The sequence below is a fragment of the Cydia amplana genome, chromosome 1 (assembly GCF_948474715.1).
Source record: "Cydia amplana chromosome 1, ilCydAmpl1.1, whole genome shotgun sequence".
Classification (NCBI taxonomy): Eukaryota; Metazoa; Arthropoda; class Insecta; order Lepidoptera; family Tortricidae; genus Cydia; species Cydia amplana.
In genome coordinates, this window is record NC_086069.1 from 23,054,361 (window position 1) to 23,067,147 (window position 12,787).

General features: G+C 37.3%; 1 protein-coding gene across 1 annotated transcript; it reads left to right on the forward strand.

Moving 5' to 3' along the window:
- The first annotated feature begins 315 nt into the window (after window positions 1-315).
- On the forward strand, window positions 316-12,062 carry LOC134651886 (acyl-CoA Delta-9 desaturase). Its single transcript, XM_063506997.1, has 6 exons — window positions 316-501; window positions 1,989-2,119; window positions 3,335-3,540; window positions 5,215-5,400; window positions 10,711-10,817; window positions 11,803-12,062. The coding sequence occupies exons 1-6, from the start codon at window positions 354-356 to the stop codon at window positions 11,997-11,999; spliced, it is 975 nt and encodes a 324-aa protein (XP_063363067.1). The 5' UTR covers window positions 316-353; the 3' UTR covers window positions 12,000-12,062.
- Window positions 12,063-12,787: the final 725 nt, after the last annotated feature.

The window sequence follows — 12,787 nt, forward strand, 5'->3', positions numbered from 1 at the left end:
TGTCTTTCTTGCTCAATTGGAAATTCTAATAGCGTAAGTATTGACAACCAATTTAGCTAGGACCCAAAATGGCGGAACAGTTGTGGAGCGCAAGATACAACTCAAAGAGGCAATAAGGTACGAATTATATAAAATAGGTACCTACGCGAAGCAGTGATGAACATTTAGCAAAACTTTGTTACTTCTTCCTACCACACACACAAAATAAAAGGGATCACGCTTCAAGGACTTAACCTCTCACTCACTCTATGTCTCCTTGGCAATTATTATTCCCATCCGATGTTGCCGTCTACCCTCCATTCTTCAAGTACTTAACCAAATTTTATAATTGCAGCGTGCGCCCGGCGTGCAGCATGGTGGGCATCAGCGAGGCGCCCGCGCAAGACAGAAGCCGCGAGGCCGACTGGCCATTCGTCCTTTTCTTCATCCACATACATCTGCTCTCGCTCTACGGGCTATGGCTGCTGCTGTTCGAAGTCAAACTGTTCACCATTTTATTCTGTGAGTACCTACACTTCTGGCGTCGGTATTTTCAACCACCACATATCTACCAGATAATACATATACACCATAAATCGTCAGCAACAGACGAAAGGTCCAATAATGACACTTTATAGACTTCTATAAATCAATGATAATGACCGGAAAGTCGGTAACTTTAGTTAGTGTCAGGGGGTGTTATCTTTATTTTTCAATACATATAATGACTTGGCCATCGCACCGCTGCATAATGACATAAGGTTTGATCTTCAACTAGGTAAGTTATTAAAAATAATTCTAATTAAACATAACACTAGCCCTAATCATTATGCAGTTTGAGCAGTACACATACGAGTACGGTACGGTACGAGTAAGAATTTAAAGCATTGTATGCTTTTCTACCTGCCTACTTTTCTTTTACTCACTTTTTTAATCAAGATAATACCTAAGTATGTAATTTCATTAGGGCATGACTTGTTTCGAATATTCCATAGACTGGGAAATAAACTCTTTTATATTCCATTTTCTAGATTGTTTGTGCCGCGAGACAATATCATATTGTAAGTGGATTTCCTTGTATACGCAAACTTTATTAATATAATTTACATTCTCAGTATAATTTTATTTGTCAACTGAACCTTAACAGTACGTCGGATTCCTACTGGAAGGATGTGTTGGTATTTAGTTGGCCTTAGCCAATCTATCTAATACCTTTAAACGAGCAACTCTTGTATATTTATTTATATATATATATTTCGGGGATTTCAAAACGGCTCTAACGATTTCGATGAAATTTGCTGTATGGGGATTTTGGGGGGTATTCGATCTAGCTCGTCGTCGATTCGTCTTATCTCTGGGAAAACGCGTACTATTGAGTTTTTATGTTTTTTGAGCAAAGTTCGGTCTTCCAGATATTAAAACATCCTGCCAGAGAGCCATCCTGAGAGAGCCAGCCTAATCCTAAAAAGACGGTCCACTTAACCTCAAAGTCCGTCTTTTTACGACGAACGATTATCTAGATGAAATCAATGATAGAAAATGGAAATGTAATAGGGCGCTTGGCACTGAAAGTATAAAAATAAATGCAACCGGGAAAGGACCGAGATATTGCAAAAACATAAAGGTTATTTTTGTTTTCCACTGTGAAGTAGAAATTCAAGATTGCGGTAAAATTACCACGATTCTTTGAGATTTGCGGTGGAAGGTAATTTAGTGAGTAGGTAAATAGCGCAATTCTAGACCTAGGCAAGGCAAGTTCGAAATTCAAAGGACCGTCAAGTACCTTAGCGACTAAATATACCTACCTATTAGTAAGTAGCGAGTGAATTTTTCACAGTTAAATAAATAATAATAATAATAAATAAATTATTAAATTATTTTGTTTTATAAGTATGAGATTTAGTTTTAGAAGGGAGTTCTCTATTAAAATATTTCAAAATAAATTGAAATATAATATATTGAGTTTCTATTATTATATTATTACTGTATTGTACTGTTTTCCCTGGCAGTGCTCGCCCTGACATCCTGCGCGATCCTGGGTGTGACGACAGGAGCCCACCGGTTGTGGGCGCACCGCTCGTATAAGGCCAACACCGGCCTGAGGATCACACTCATGGTGTTCCAAACCCTCGCGGGACAGGTAAGCAGGGAGTGATCAGTGAGTCAACACCGAGCTACAAAATCATGCTCGTCGTATTTCAAACCTTCGCAGGACAGATAAAATCAATGTACCTATGCCTGAGAGTGCCTGAGCTACCCTATCTTGAGCACAAACCTCAGAGAGACACCTGCGCGTGATAGTTTGGAGGGCCGTATATTTGCAATTTCTGACTTAACCCGTGCATACTATAAAATTAAGTAGGTAAAACTCATAAGAAATTATGTAAGTATTATTTTAAATTGTTGTTGTAAAATAATATGCTTAAATATACCTACCTACTGACTTTCTAGTATTTAAAATGACATGAATTCGAAATTTTCAATAGAAATCAATTTTTCCGCCCTTATAATTTGATTCACGGTCCGGAACTGTTTGAAATTGAACTGTTCGGTCTGATTACACTTCGATAAAAGTTTAATAATTACAAATCTACTGATTACACTAAGTACTAACGCCAGTACTACAGTATAGTAGTACTAAGTACAACACTCGATATTGGACATGAAATCCATTTTATCCTTTCAACAGGGTTAATCTGCTAGACATGATATCAGACAATTAAATACATAGGTTAAATACATAAGTAAGTAATTTATGTGACTGCTACATAATGAAAGTCATTAAAATTAGGGCGTAATTTTGGAATAAAACGTCATCAACTCATCACGACTGATATTAGAATTGAGGTCAAATCAAATTCCTTCTCAGAGATGTTAAACAATTTGAATGTCACTAAAAGTCGAATTTGATGTTATTATTACGCAATAATTACATTTGCTCAGATAAGAAATTTATTCTAACAAATCAATTTATCTTGTGGGCGTCTAGGCGGGACATTCAAATAGACAATTTGATCATTTGAAATTAAATTAACGTCAATCTCATCTAGCGTCTACGCATACAAATCGATTTACGATTTACCTAATGTTGAATCACCTATTTTCTTAAATAACTAATGATCAATGAACCTAAGCTCATAACACCTAATGAACAAATTACCTAATAGGCACCTATAATTCAGTCGAGAGTTTAAAATTGAAGAGTTTTCTGCAAACAATTGTCATCTTGGCTAGCCCCTCTGGGCGTTAGCCGCGATAACTAATTAAGACGCCGGTTCGAATCCGGCCTTCACCACTGGTGGGCTTCATCTTTATCTTTAATATATGACATCTATTTCAAATTATAAATTTCCAGGGCTCGATATACTACTGGGTGCAGAACCACCGCCTGCACCACGCCACGTTCGATACTGACGACGACCCGTACAACCACAAGAAGGGCTTCCTGTACGCGCACGTGCTCACGCGCATGCGCAAACTCAGCCCCTACCAAGAGAAGCTTAAACAATCCATCGACGTGTCGGATCTGCACGATGATCCCGTTGTCATGTTTCAGAAAAAGTAAGCATAAGTAATTATCATACTTAAAGTCGTTATAAGTCGTTATACACACTACCAGAGACTACACTACTAGAGAGAAACCGTAAACACGTAGAAAAAGAGTTTACAAACTTACCTATTTACAGTTGGTGGTCTACGTCGACAACAACGGTACAAATTAGTAGGTAACTCAATCAAGTTATTCCTTAGACATTTTCATATGAACTTCAGTATTGTCGGGAAACGTGGGCGTATGTTAGATACTTAACTCTTCAACCGTAAATAATGAGGGCATTCAATGAAAGGCAATATACTTACAATGTACAGTCTATACTACCTATGCAAGACCGTTGCAAATCATAGCAATCGCGACGATTACCGTTAATCGTTATGGATTGCTTACGTAGTAAACCTTAGAGGATACATATAACTAAACGGAGTATCCATTAGCAGGCGTTCCCCTCTGTCGAAAATAGGCGGTCAATGGTCATACACAATGTATGGACTGACGTTGATCTGACATGACTATATTTACGTTACGTATACATTTGACGTGCCCCTCCCCCCCAAAAATGTACAGAAAATTAAAGGCAAGGTGTCTCCGTTTGGTTATATCCTCCAAGTAGTAAACCAATGAAAGTTACCTAGATTGACGTCTCCTCTTCAAGTTCCTTCTCATCGAGAGCTTGATTGACAGCACGACTTCAGCCATGTTCGACACTAGGACATAAATCAAATTATATCCCGCGGACTCGGAAGGGTTAACATTTTATGATCCTATTGAATAATAAGTAGGTCGAGGGGATGTCTTTATGATGTAATCAAATAGGATTGATGCATATCGATACGTTTGATAAGGGTACTTAAAATATCTTGTTTTTATTTGTGTGTTACCCTCATCTGGCATAATATTACCTAATCGGATTTGTCAGAAACACACTTCGCGTAGGTAACATATATCGCAGAAACACTTAAATAGTCCAATGATAATTTTGCATAAAGGTAAATATAATTGGCTTTACTATTACTACGCATATAATATATTTTGCACCATATATATATTTTGCAGAAAATTACTTTTACCGACTTTCGTTTAGCATAATTTTGTGTACCATAATAATCCTGCAGCATTAAGCTAATTATACGGTATCACGTATCTCATGTCACTTGAGCAACATATTTCGGAGAGCCTAATAGGCCTCCATTTTCAAGCACTAAATAGCAGTGCATGAGTAGCCGTTTACGATAGCTGCTACGATTACTGCTACAAAAACGAACGGTTGTCATAAAAGTGGGTTAGGTTAGGTTAGAATTGCGACCTTCTACAAATCGAACGGCTGTCAGAAAAGTGGGTTAGGTTAGAACTGCGAATCTGCGATCTTCTACAGCAACGAACACCTATCAGAAAAGTGGATTAGGTTAGGTTAGAATGCGACCTTCTATCAAACGGCTGTCACCTGACCTTAGCTTTGACCGAGTTTACGATAGGAAAGGAAGGTAGAAAGAAAAACGAGTTTCACTGTGCCTTAATTGTAAAAAGTCAATAAGTACCTTGAACCAAACTTTTAGATCATATATCACGTTTGAGTATCCAAAAAAATATACATAGGTATATATCGAAATTAACGAAATAAATGATATGATATTTTTCAACCGATATCAGAACACTGCTCATCTAATACGGTTGCCTTTCAGGTTCTACTGGGTCCTTTACGGCGTGTTGTTCCTACTGCTGCCGCTCAACGCGCCGCTCGAGTACTGGGAGGACTCGGTGCTGAGCTCCATCTTCGTGATCGGCTTCCTGCGCTACTTGCTCGTACTGCACGCCTCGTGGCTCGTCGAGAGCGCCGTCTGCGTGTGGGGGCTCAAGCCCGGCGAGAAGTAAGTTCTGCTCGATCCTTTACTGCGTGCTGTTCCTGCTGCTGCCGCTCGAGTACTGGGAGGACTCAGTGCTGAGCTCCATCTTCGTGATCGGCTTCCTGCGCTACTTGCTCGTACTGCACGCCTCGTGGCTCGTCGAGAGCGCCGTCTGCGTGTGGGGGCTCAAGCCCGGCGAGAAGTAAGTTCTACTCGATCCTTTACTGCGTGCTGTTCCTGCTGCTGCCGCTCGAGTACTTACTGGGAGGACTCGGTGCTGAGCTCCATCTTCGTGATCGGTTTCCTGCGCTACTTGCTCGTACTGCACGCGTCGTGGCTCGTTGAGAGCGCCGTCTGCGTGTGGGGGCTCAAGCCCGGCGAGAAGTAAGTTCTACTCGATCCTTTACTGCGTGCTGTTCCTGCTGCTGCCGCTCGAGTACTGGGAGGACTCGGTGCTGAGCTCCATCTTCGTGATCGGTTTCCTACGCTACTTGCTCGTACTGCACGCCTCGTGGCTCGTCGAGAGCGCCGTCTGCGTGTGGGGGCTCAAGCCCGGTGAGAAGTAAGTCCTACTGTTTCTATTTGGAATAAAAGCCAGCCTATCCTTATTACCAAACCCCGCAACCGAACCAGCAAAACTGCGGTTATGCTACGGCATATGACAGGTTTATGTCAGAGTTGGCGATTATGATAAACTATTTTACTTGAACGTTATTATATTTAAGATTAATTTTTACGAGAACCTTATTGACCTCTTCTGATATAACTCAGTTTAATTTGCAATCAAAGAAAATAAATGAACAGGTCACTGTCAATATTTAATGCGTTTTAATGTGTCTGTGAATATGTTTATGAAATCACGTTTTTTTTCGCATTTTTTTTCAAGTATTTAATATGGAATTTTTATTGCTGTATTATATTGGTGTGTTTGAAAACAAAGAAGCAAATAATTATAGGTCCTTAAATTTTTGCTGGCTCGGTTGCGGGTATGCTTATCACTTATTCTGGCGATAGGCAGCTGTTTATCGGTAGGGTCAGAGTGACATGACAAAACTTTTCAGTTGGGAAAAGGGACTCTAAAGTACTTGAGAAGTGCCGAAGTTGTCTTATGAATAAAATATAGGACTTAATTTCGTGAAATAATTAGTGTCGTTAAATTCACAGTATCGCAGTGACGTCAGTGAAGCTACATATCCGCACAGAGCGACAATAAGATTTCACGTCCCATTTGCACTACGAAATTAGTTGCATAATCAACACTAATTTCACCAAAAAATCGCGTAGAACACGAAATTACTTAATTAGTTTTCATTATATTAATGCATGCATTACGAAGATATTAAATTACACGTTAAACTGTTGGTAAAAGTAATGTCACGAAGTCACTGTCACGCCACCAATTTCGTAATGTAAATCCCGCTTTACGAGAGGAACTTGTTATTTGTTAATTACCCTCGAAAACATTTTCACTGTGCCCGGTGCCGTTTTTAATAATGTTACGTTATTTATGAAAAGGGACCTTATTGTTGATGGCGCTTACGCCATTATTAACGATGCTCCGATATAAACACAATGCCGCGCGACGCTGTGCGGCGTAAGCGCCATCGACAATAAGGTCCCTTTTCTTAGATAATGCCCCATATATAGCCGATTAGCTGCATTCAGTAAATAAATAGCTCAAAAATATTTTGGCATAACAGAATAAACCAGAGCAGTACGGATATGATGGTCGTTCTTGTCTACGTGACAGCGTGATAAAACGGTGTCCGTCACTTTCTTTCCCACGGTGTTAAACAGTGACAGTTATTTTATCACGTGGATAAAGATGGATAAAGCTATCCATAATAGGCTGGCTGAACTCAAAACAACGTGAGCAATTTTATTCGGAAAATATTTCGTTTGTTTTCATTAATTGGATGTTATTTGTTTTGGTAAGTCTAGCGTGTTATTTGCGCTTTTCCACCCCAAATATGTTCACGGAAATGGGTTAATTGCCAAACTATAATTAATACGTGACAACGCCGATGACACAGATAACTGCACATTGTGCAGGATGAGGATGTAGTTCGTTCGGGACAATTGTTAAGGTGGTTCGACTAGGTTACTCAAAGCTTAACCCTCGCTAGATGATGCCACGTTCGCAAAATTTCATATTTTATTTTTTTATGGAATGGTCTTGGTATTTGTATACTTAAAAGTATGTTTAGCGAACTCTTTAAGTAAATATTGAACTATTAAAATAAACATTGAATACTTCATTGTGCAAAAACCACCCTTTAAAGTCGACGGAGTGTTGCTGTCATGCTTTTTCCTACTATAACTCACACATGCAAACAGTGTTTCCGTGATGCTTATAGTAGACAATTTCACACAACGTAAGTATACTGCAATAGCGTTACGGTATGTTCGTGGAAATACGTGCAAGAGGATTGGGGTTCAAGACTGGCGCGAGTAGGTAATTTCTTTTTGTTTATTTTTGTCCTTTTTGTGTTATCTTACCTTTAAACGAGCAATTATTATATATATATTTATTTATATATTTGGATGATATCAGAAACGGCTCTAACGATTTCGATGAAATTTGCTATAAGGGGTTTGATCTCTTAGCTAGGTCTGATCTGTGAGAAAACGCGCATTTTTGCACGATATTCAATCTCTTCTTCCTCGCGTGGGGTCCGCTTGGCAACTAATCCCAGAATTGGCATGGGCACTAGTTTTTACGAAAGCGACTGCCCTGACCTTCCAACCCAGAGAGTAAACTTATTGGGATTAGTCCGGTTTCCTCACATTGGTTTCTTTCACCGAAAAATAGGTATCGGTATATAAATAGGTTCCGGTAAATAGGCGTGATGGGCTCCTTTGCGTCTGGAGGGGCGCGGGGCGAGTTTGGTGGATAGGTTTAGTACTTGTTAGTTGTTAGTTTAGATTAATATTTAGTAGTAGTGTTTAGTTTTAAGAGTAGGTACCTATAGTTGATTTTAATGTAATAAATAAATAAATATTTATTATTTATTCATCAAATTGATTAAATGATTACAATTTATTAACGATTTCAACTGAATAACATATTTTTCAATTTGTTTATAAATTTGTAATGATATTTCTTACATCTCGGACATGTGTTACTTTGACATAGTTCACGGGTTAATTATTATTATTTGACATTATTGGGATTTATAGGCGTAATATTCATAACTCTTTCCTTATATGCGAAAAGGATTTTGGTTACTATTAGCGGTTACGACTAAGAGTTCTACGTAAATAGGTATCAAATGATATTTCGTACAAAAGTTCCGAAAAATCATTGGTACGACGGTACGAGCCGGGGTTAGAACCCGCGACCTCCGGATTGCAAGTCGCACGCTCTTTCCGCTAGGCCACCAGCGCTTCCCCCAGATATTTAGTATCATCATCATCACTATCACTACATAGTATAAAACAAAGTCGCTTTTCTGTCTGTCTGTCTGTATGCTTAGATCTTTAAAACTACGCAACGGATTTTGATGCGGTTTTTTTAATAGATAGAGTGATTCAAGAGGAAGGTTTATGTATAATTTGTTAACCCGTGCGAAGCCGGGGTGGGTAGCTATTATCAATAAATTACATTATCAACGTTTTCAAAAAAAAAACAATACCTGATTTTCACAGATTATGATCTTTTTGGGTTCTTCCAACTCAGAATCACTAGCATATTCTTGTTGAATCCTGAAGCTAATATAAAAACTATGTCCCAAATATTTGTATAGAAGTTTTAGTTTCCGCTACGTCACGCAGGCTGGGAAACATTTTTGATACTAAAACCTGACGTGATGACCGACATTTTAGGATATCTTTTTATGCTAGGATGGAGAATACCTACTGACGATTCTTAGTAGAATAAGCCCAAGGAAGTCCAGTTTGTAAGTGTCAGGTATCAGTTTTTTGTAAAGCAATCCCTTACTGCCCAGCCTCTAATAAAGTAGTAGGTAATTGTAAAATAAAATAAAAGGAAAACATTTTTTTTTTAATTCTAGTACCTACAGTACATTTTTTCATATTTGTTATCCGTAGTAGTCCCTGTACCTGAAAGAAATATAATATCATGAATCATGATAGAAAAAAATATCTAATGTAATAGGAAGAAAGATGATGCAACAATATGGATTCTAATAAAGTTATAATCAAGTTATAATTTACATACCTGGTAGTAACTAGTAATAATTGTGTTTTTCATTCATAGACAAAATTCCATTATTTTCAACCACAGGAAATTTTATACATTTCTTTTTTATTGCTGTGAGGATGTCCTGATTGTAAAAATCAAAGAGATTAGGTAGAGTATAATTTCTAATTATCTTTGTAAAAATTAAACGAATACGCTTAGCCCATATTTATCCATCGATTTTTGAAAATAAGAAAAATTAAATAAAAATAAAAAACAACACGAAATTTAGGTGTAAAAAAAAATACAAAAAGTTATGTCCCAGCATACAATGACTGGGGTTTGAACCGGGAACCTTCCGTTTGTAAGCAAAAAAGCGACTGTTTACAAAACGCGCCATGATAGTTCTTAGCTAAGCTGACGAACTTCGGGTACTTATTCAACAAAATCGGGTAGGTCAACAAAATTGCACTAAACATGACGGCACTTCAAATTCACGCCGTGGTCAGCCCGGCAACGTCGGAAATGGTATGGCAACGTCGCAAATGTATCCGTACACGACATTTGTGACGCACACATACGTAAAATTGATGAAAAGTTAACTATGATTTTTGCATGATTTCTGTATGAAACATTGTTTTCCTATTCATTTAGCGAAAATGAATATTCGAAAGAAGATAAATGCGGAAATATTTATGTAGTAATAGTGTGTAGTTACTTAATGAAAGTCGATTGAATTTTGTATGAAAATCGAACCACCTTAAAACTAAAGAACGAAGGGTTTTTCATTTTATATTTGTGTTTATTCAAAATTATTTTTATATTCAAGTATTTAGGAAAATATACGTTACTACGTTCCACTACCTATCTAAACGCTTCAATCACAGAAACCTACACAAGAATTATTATTGGCAGTTTAATTTGAATGCTATTTTATTCAACAGTGTAGGAAATATGGCTGTAGTTCCTTAGTTTTGAAAAAAATGCTAATCTGTTCCAACTGAAAATGGTGACGTACAAAATATTGAAGTAATTAGTACCTAGTGTGGGCAAGACTGCGAGCCTTAATGCGAGCCTTAAATAGTTAAAATCGAAGGTGGAAAAGGAACTGGGATACCTATTTAAGCATGGTATTATACTTAAATGCATTGTTTACGCTTGACAATATAAATATTTAACAATTGATTTTACAGATACCCCCATGATTCAAATTCGGTATTTGTGTTGGCGAAAACATTTTGGCCTCAATACCACTACCTCATCCCGAACGACTACAAATCTGGCGAATACGGCACATATGGTAAGATATGTATACAGGGTGCCATTTGAGTCGTGATCAGTAATATGTTTTTCTAACTCCATAAACAACGAGCAATTGAATACCCCTACTCTTACTAAAATCAAACAAGATTTATTTTTTATTTTTTTGTTTATTTTTTGTCGTTTATTTTACTTTTATAAGTGGATTTAGGTTATTACAACGGCTTATTAAGATATTTAAATAAGTAAATTGAATCGCCTCTTTGAATCGAAACTGTCATTGACATCAATTTTGTTATTTGTCCCAGTTAGAAATAAAATTTACTTAATTTTTCATTTGAAATATCTTACAAAGCTGTTTAAATACCACATTGCTACTTGTAAAAGTAAAATAAACGACAAAAAATAAACAAAAAAATAAAAAATAAATCTTGTTTGATTTTAGTAAGAGTAGGGGCATTAAATTGCTCGTTGTTTATGGAGTTAGAAAAACATATTACTGATCACGACTCAAATGGCACCCTGTATACAAACTAAATTACTTTTCTTTCTTTTTTTTCAAATTAAAATCTCCCATGTGTATTGCCAAACACATTTCATCCATCAAACATTGTAGAGCCTTCGGAAAGAGAAGAGTCGTAGAATCGTAGAAATGTACTGTCTGTTCGGAAAGAGAAGAGTCGTAGAATCGTAGAAATGTATTGTCTGTTCAGAAAGAGAAGAGTCGTAGAATCGTAGAAATGTATTGTCTGTTCGGAAAGGGAAGAGTCGTAGAATCGTAGAAATGTATTGTCAGTTCGGAAAGAGAAGAGTCGTAGAATCGTAGAAATGTATTGTCTGTTCGGAAAGAGAAGAGTCGTAAGAATGTATTGGGCCCCATACATTCCACGACTCTTTTAATTCCGAACCGACTCTAACATATTGTCTACAGCTATCATGCGACTATTTTATCTATCACATGCATTGCATTATTAACTCTGAATCCCAAATCACTCAAATATCTTACAAAAACTGCATTTTGTCAGATTGTGGCTGCTCGACGGCCTTCATCCGAGTGTGGGCGGCGCTAGGGCTAGCCACGGACCTAAACACTATAGAACAGGCCACCATGCAGCAGGCCCTGAAAGCCGCCGCCCAGTCCAAGCGCCCTTTGAAGACTTGCATCGCAGACGCCGTCAAACATCAAACGCTCCCAGAAGATCACTTTTTGAGGAGAGGTTAGAAATAATAAGTGTAATTAAGATAATTTACATACTAATTTATTAATAAATTATATGACACCAAACAGCTGTATCAATTAATATACCTACACGACACAACATTTTAGGGAAAAATTCTACAGTTAGCAATAAAGGCGTACGTTTTATTCAGTTTCACACTTTTATTAAGTTTAACCGCGTATGTTTGTTTGTATATGACTTAACTATTAACAACTTCTTACCAACCCGAAACATCACTTTTGACAATGATAGATCATATCCATAACAAATCCAGATCAAATTCATAACCTGCTATTACAATCGGAATACGCCTCCATGAGTATTTTGATTGTATATAAAAACCCGAAGTAACAAAGTGAATAATAATATAATATACACTTATAATATATAGCAAACTAAATGAAACATATAAAAGTTCCCTTGTATAATAGAAGATAGAGCTAGATAAAATAAGGAAAGTAATTGATTAATCATTCTTAAAATGTCACCGCGGTGAAGCCCTCAAAGGACGGAAGCGAAAACCCAACAACATGTACCTAAATACAACAATACATACTCCATTATAATGTGACAAGATACGTGCTTAAGATGATGAAAACTGATAGAGTTTTCTGTGAGTTCATTTAGAAATGGGAGAGGTTATACTGTATTTAATTATTTCGACGGTTCTTAGTCAGCATTACTTCACTGTGTTGCAGTCGTTGCAGATGAATAAATTGCTCAGTTGCGCAAGAATTTCATCATTTTCTGGCAATAGCATATTCTTTTGAAAGCCGCTTGAAAGTTACAT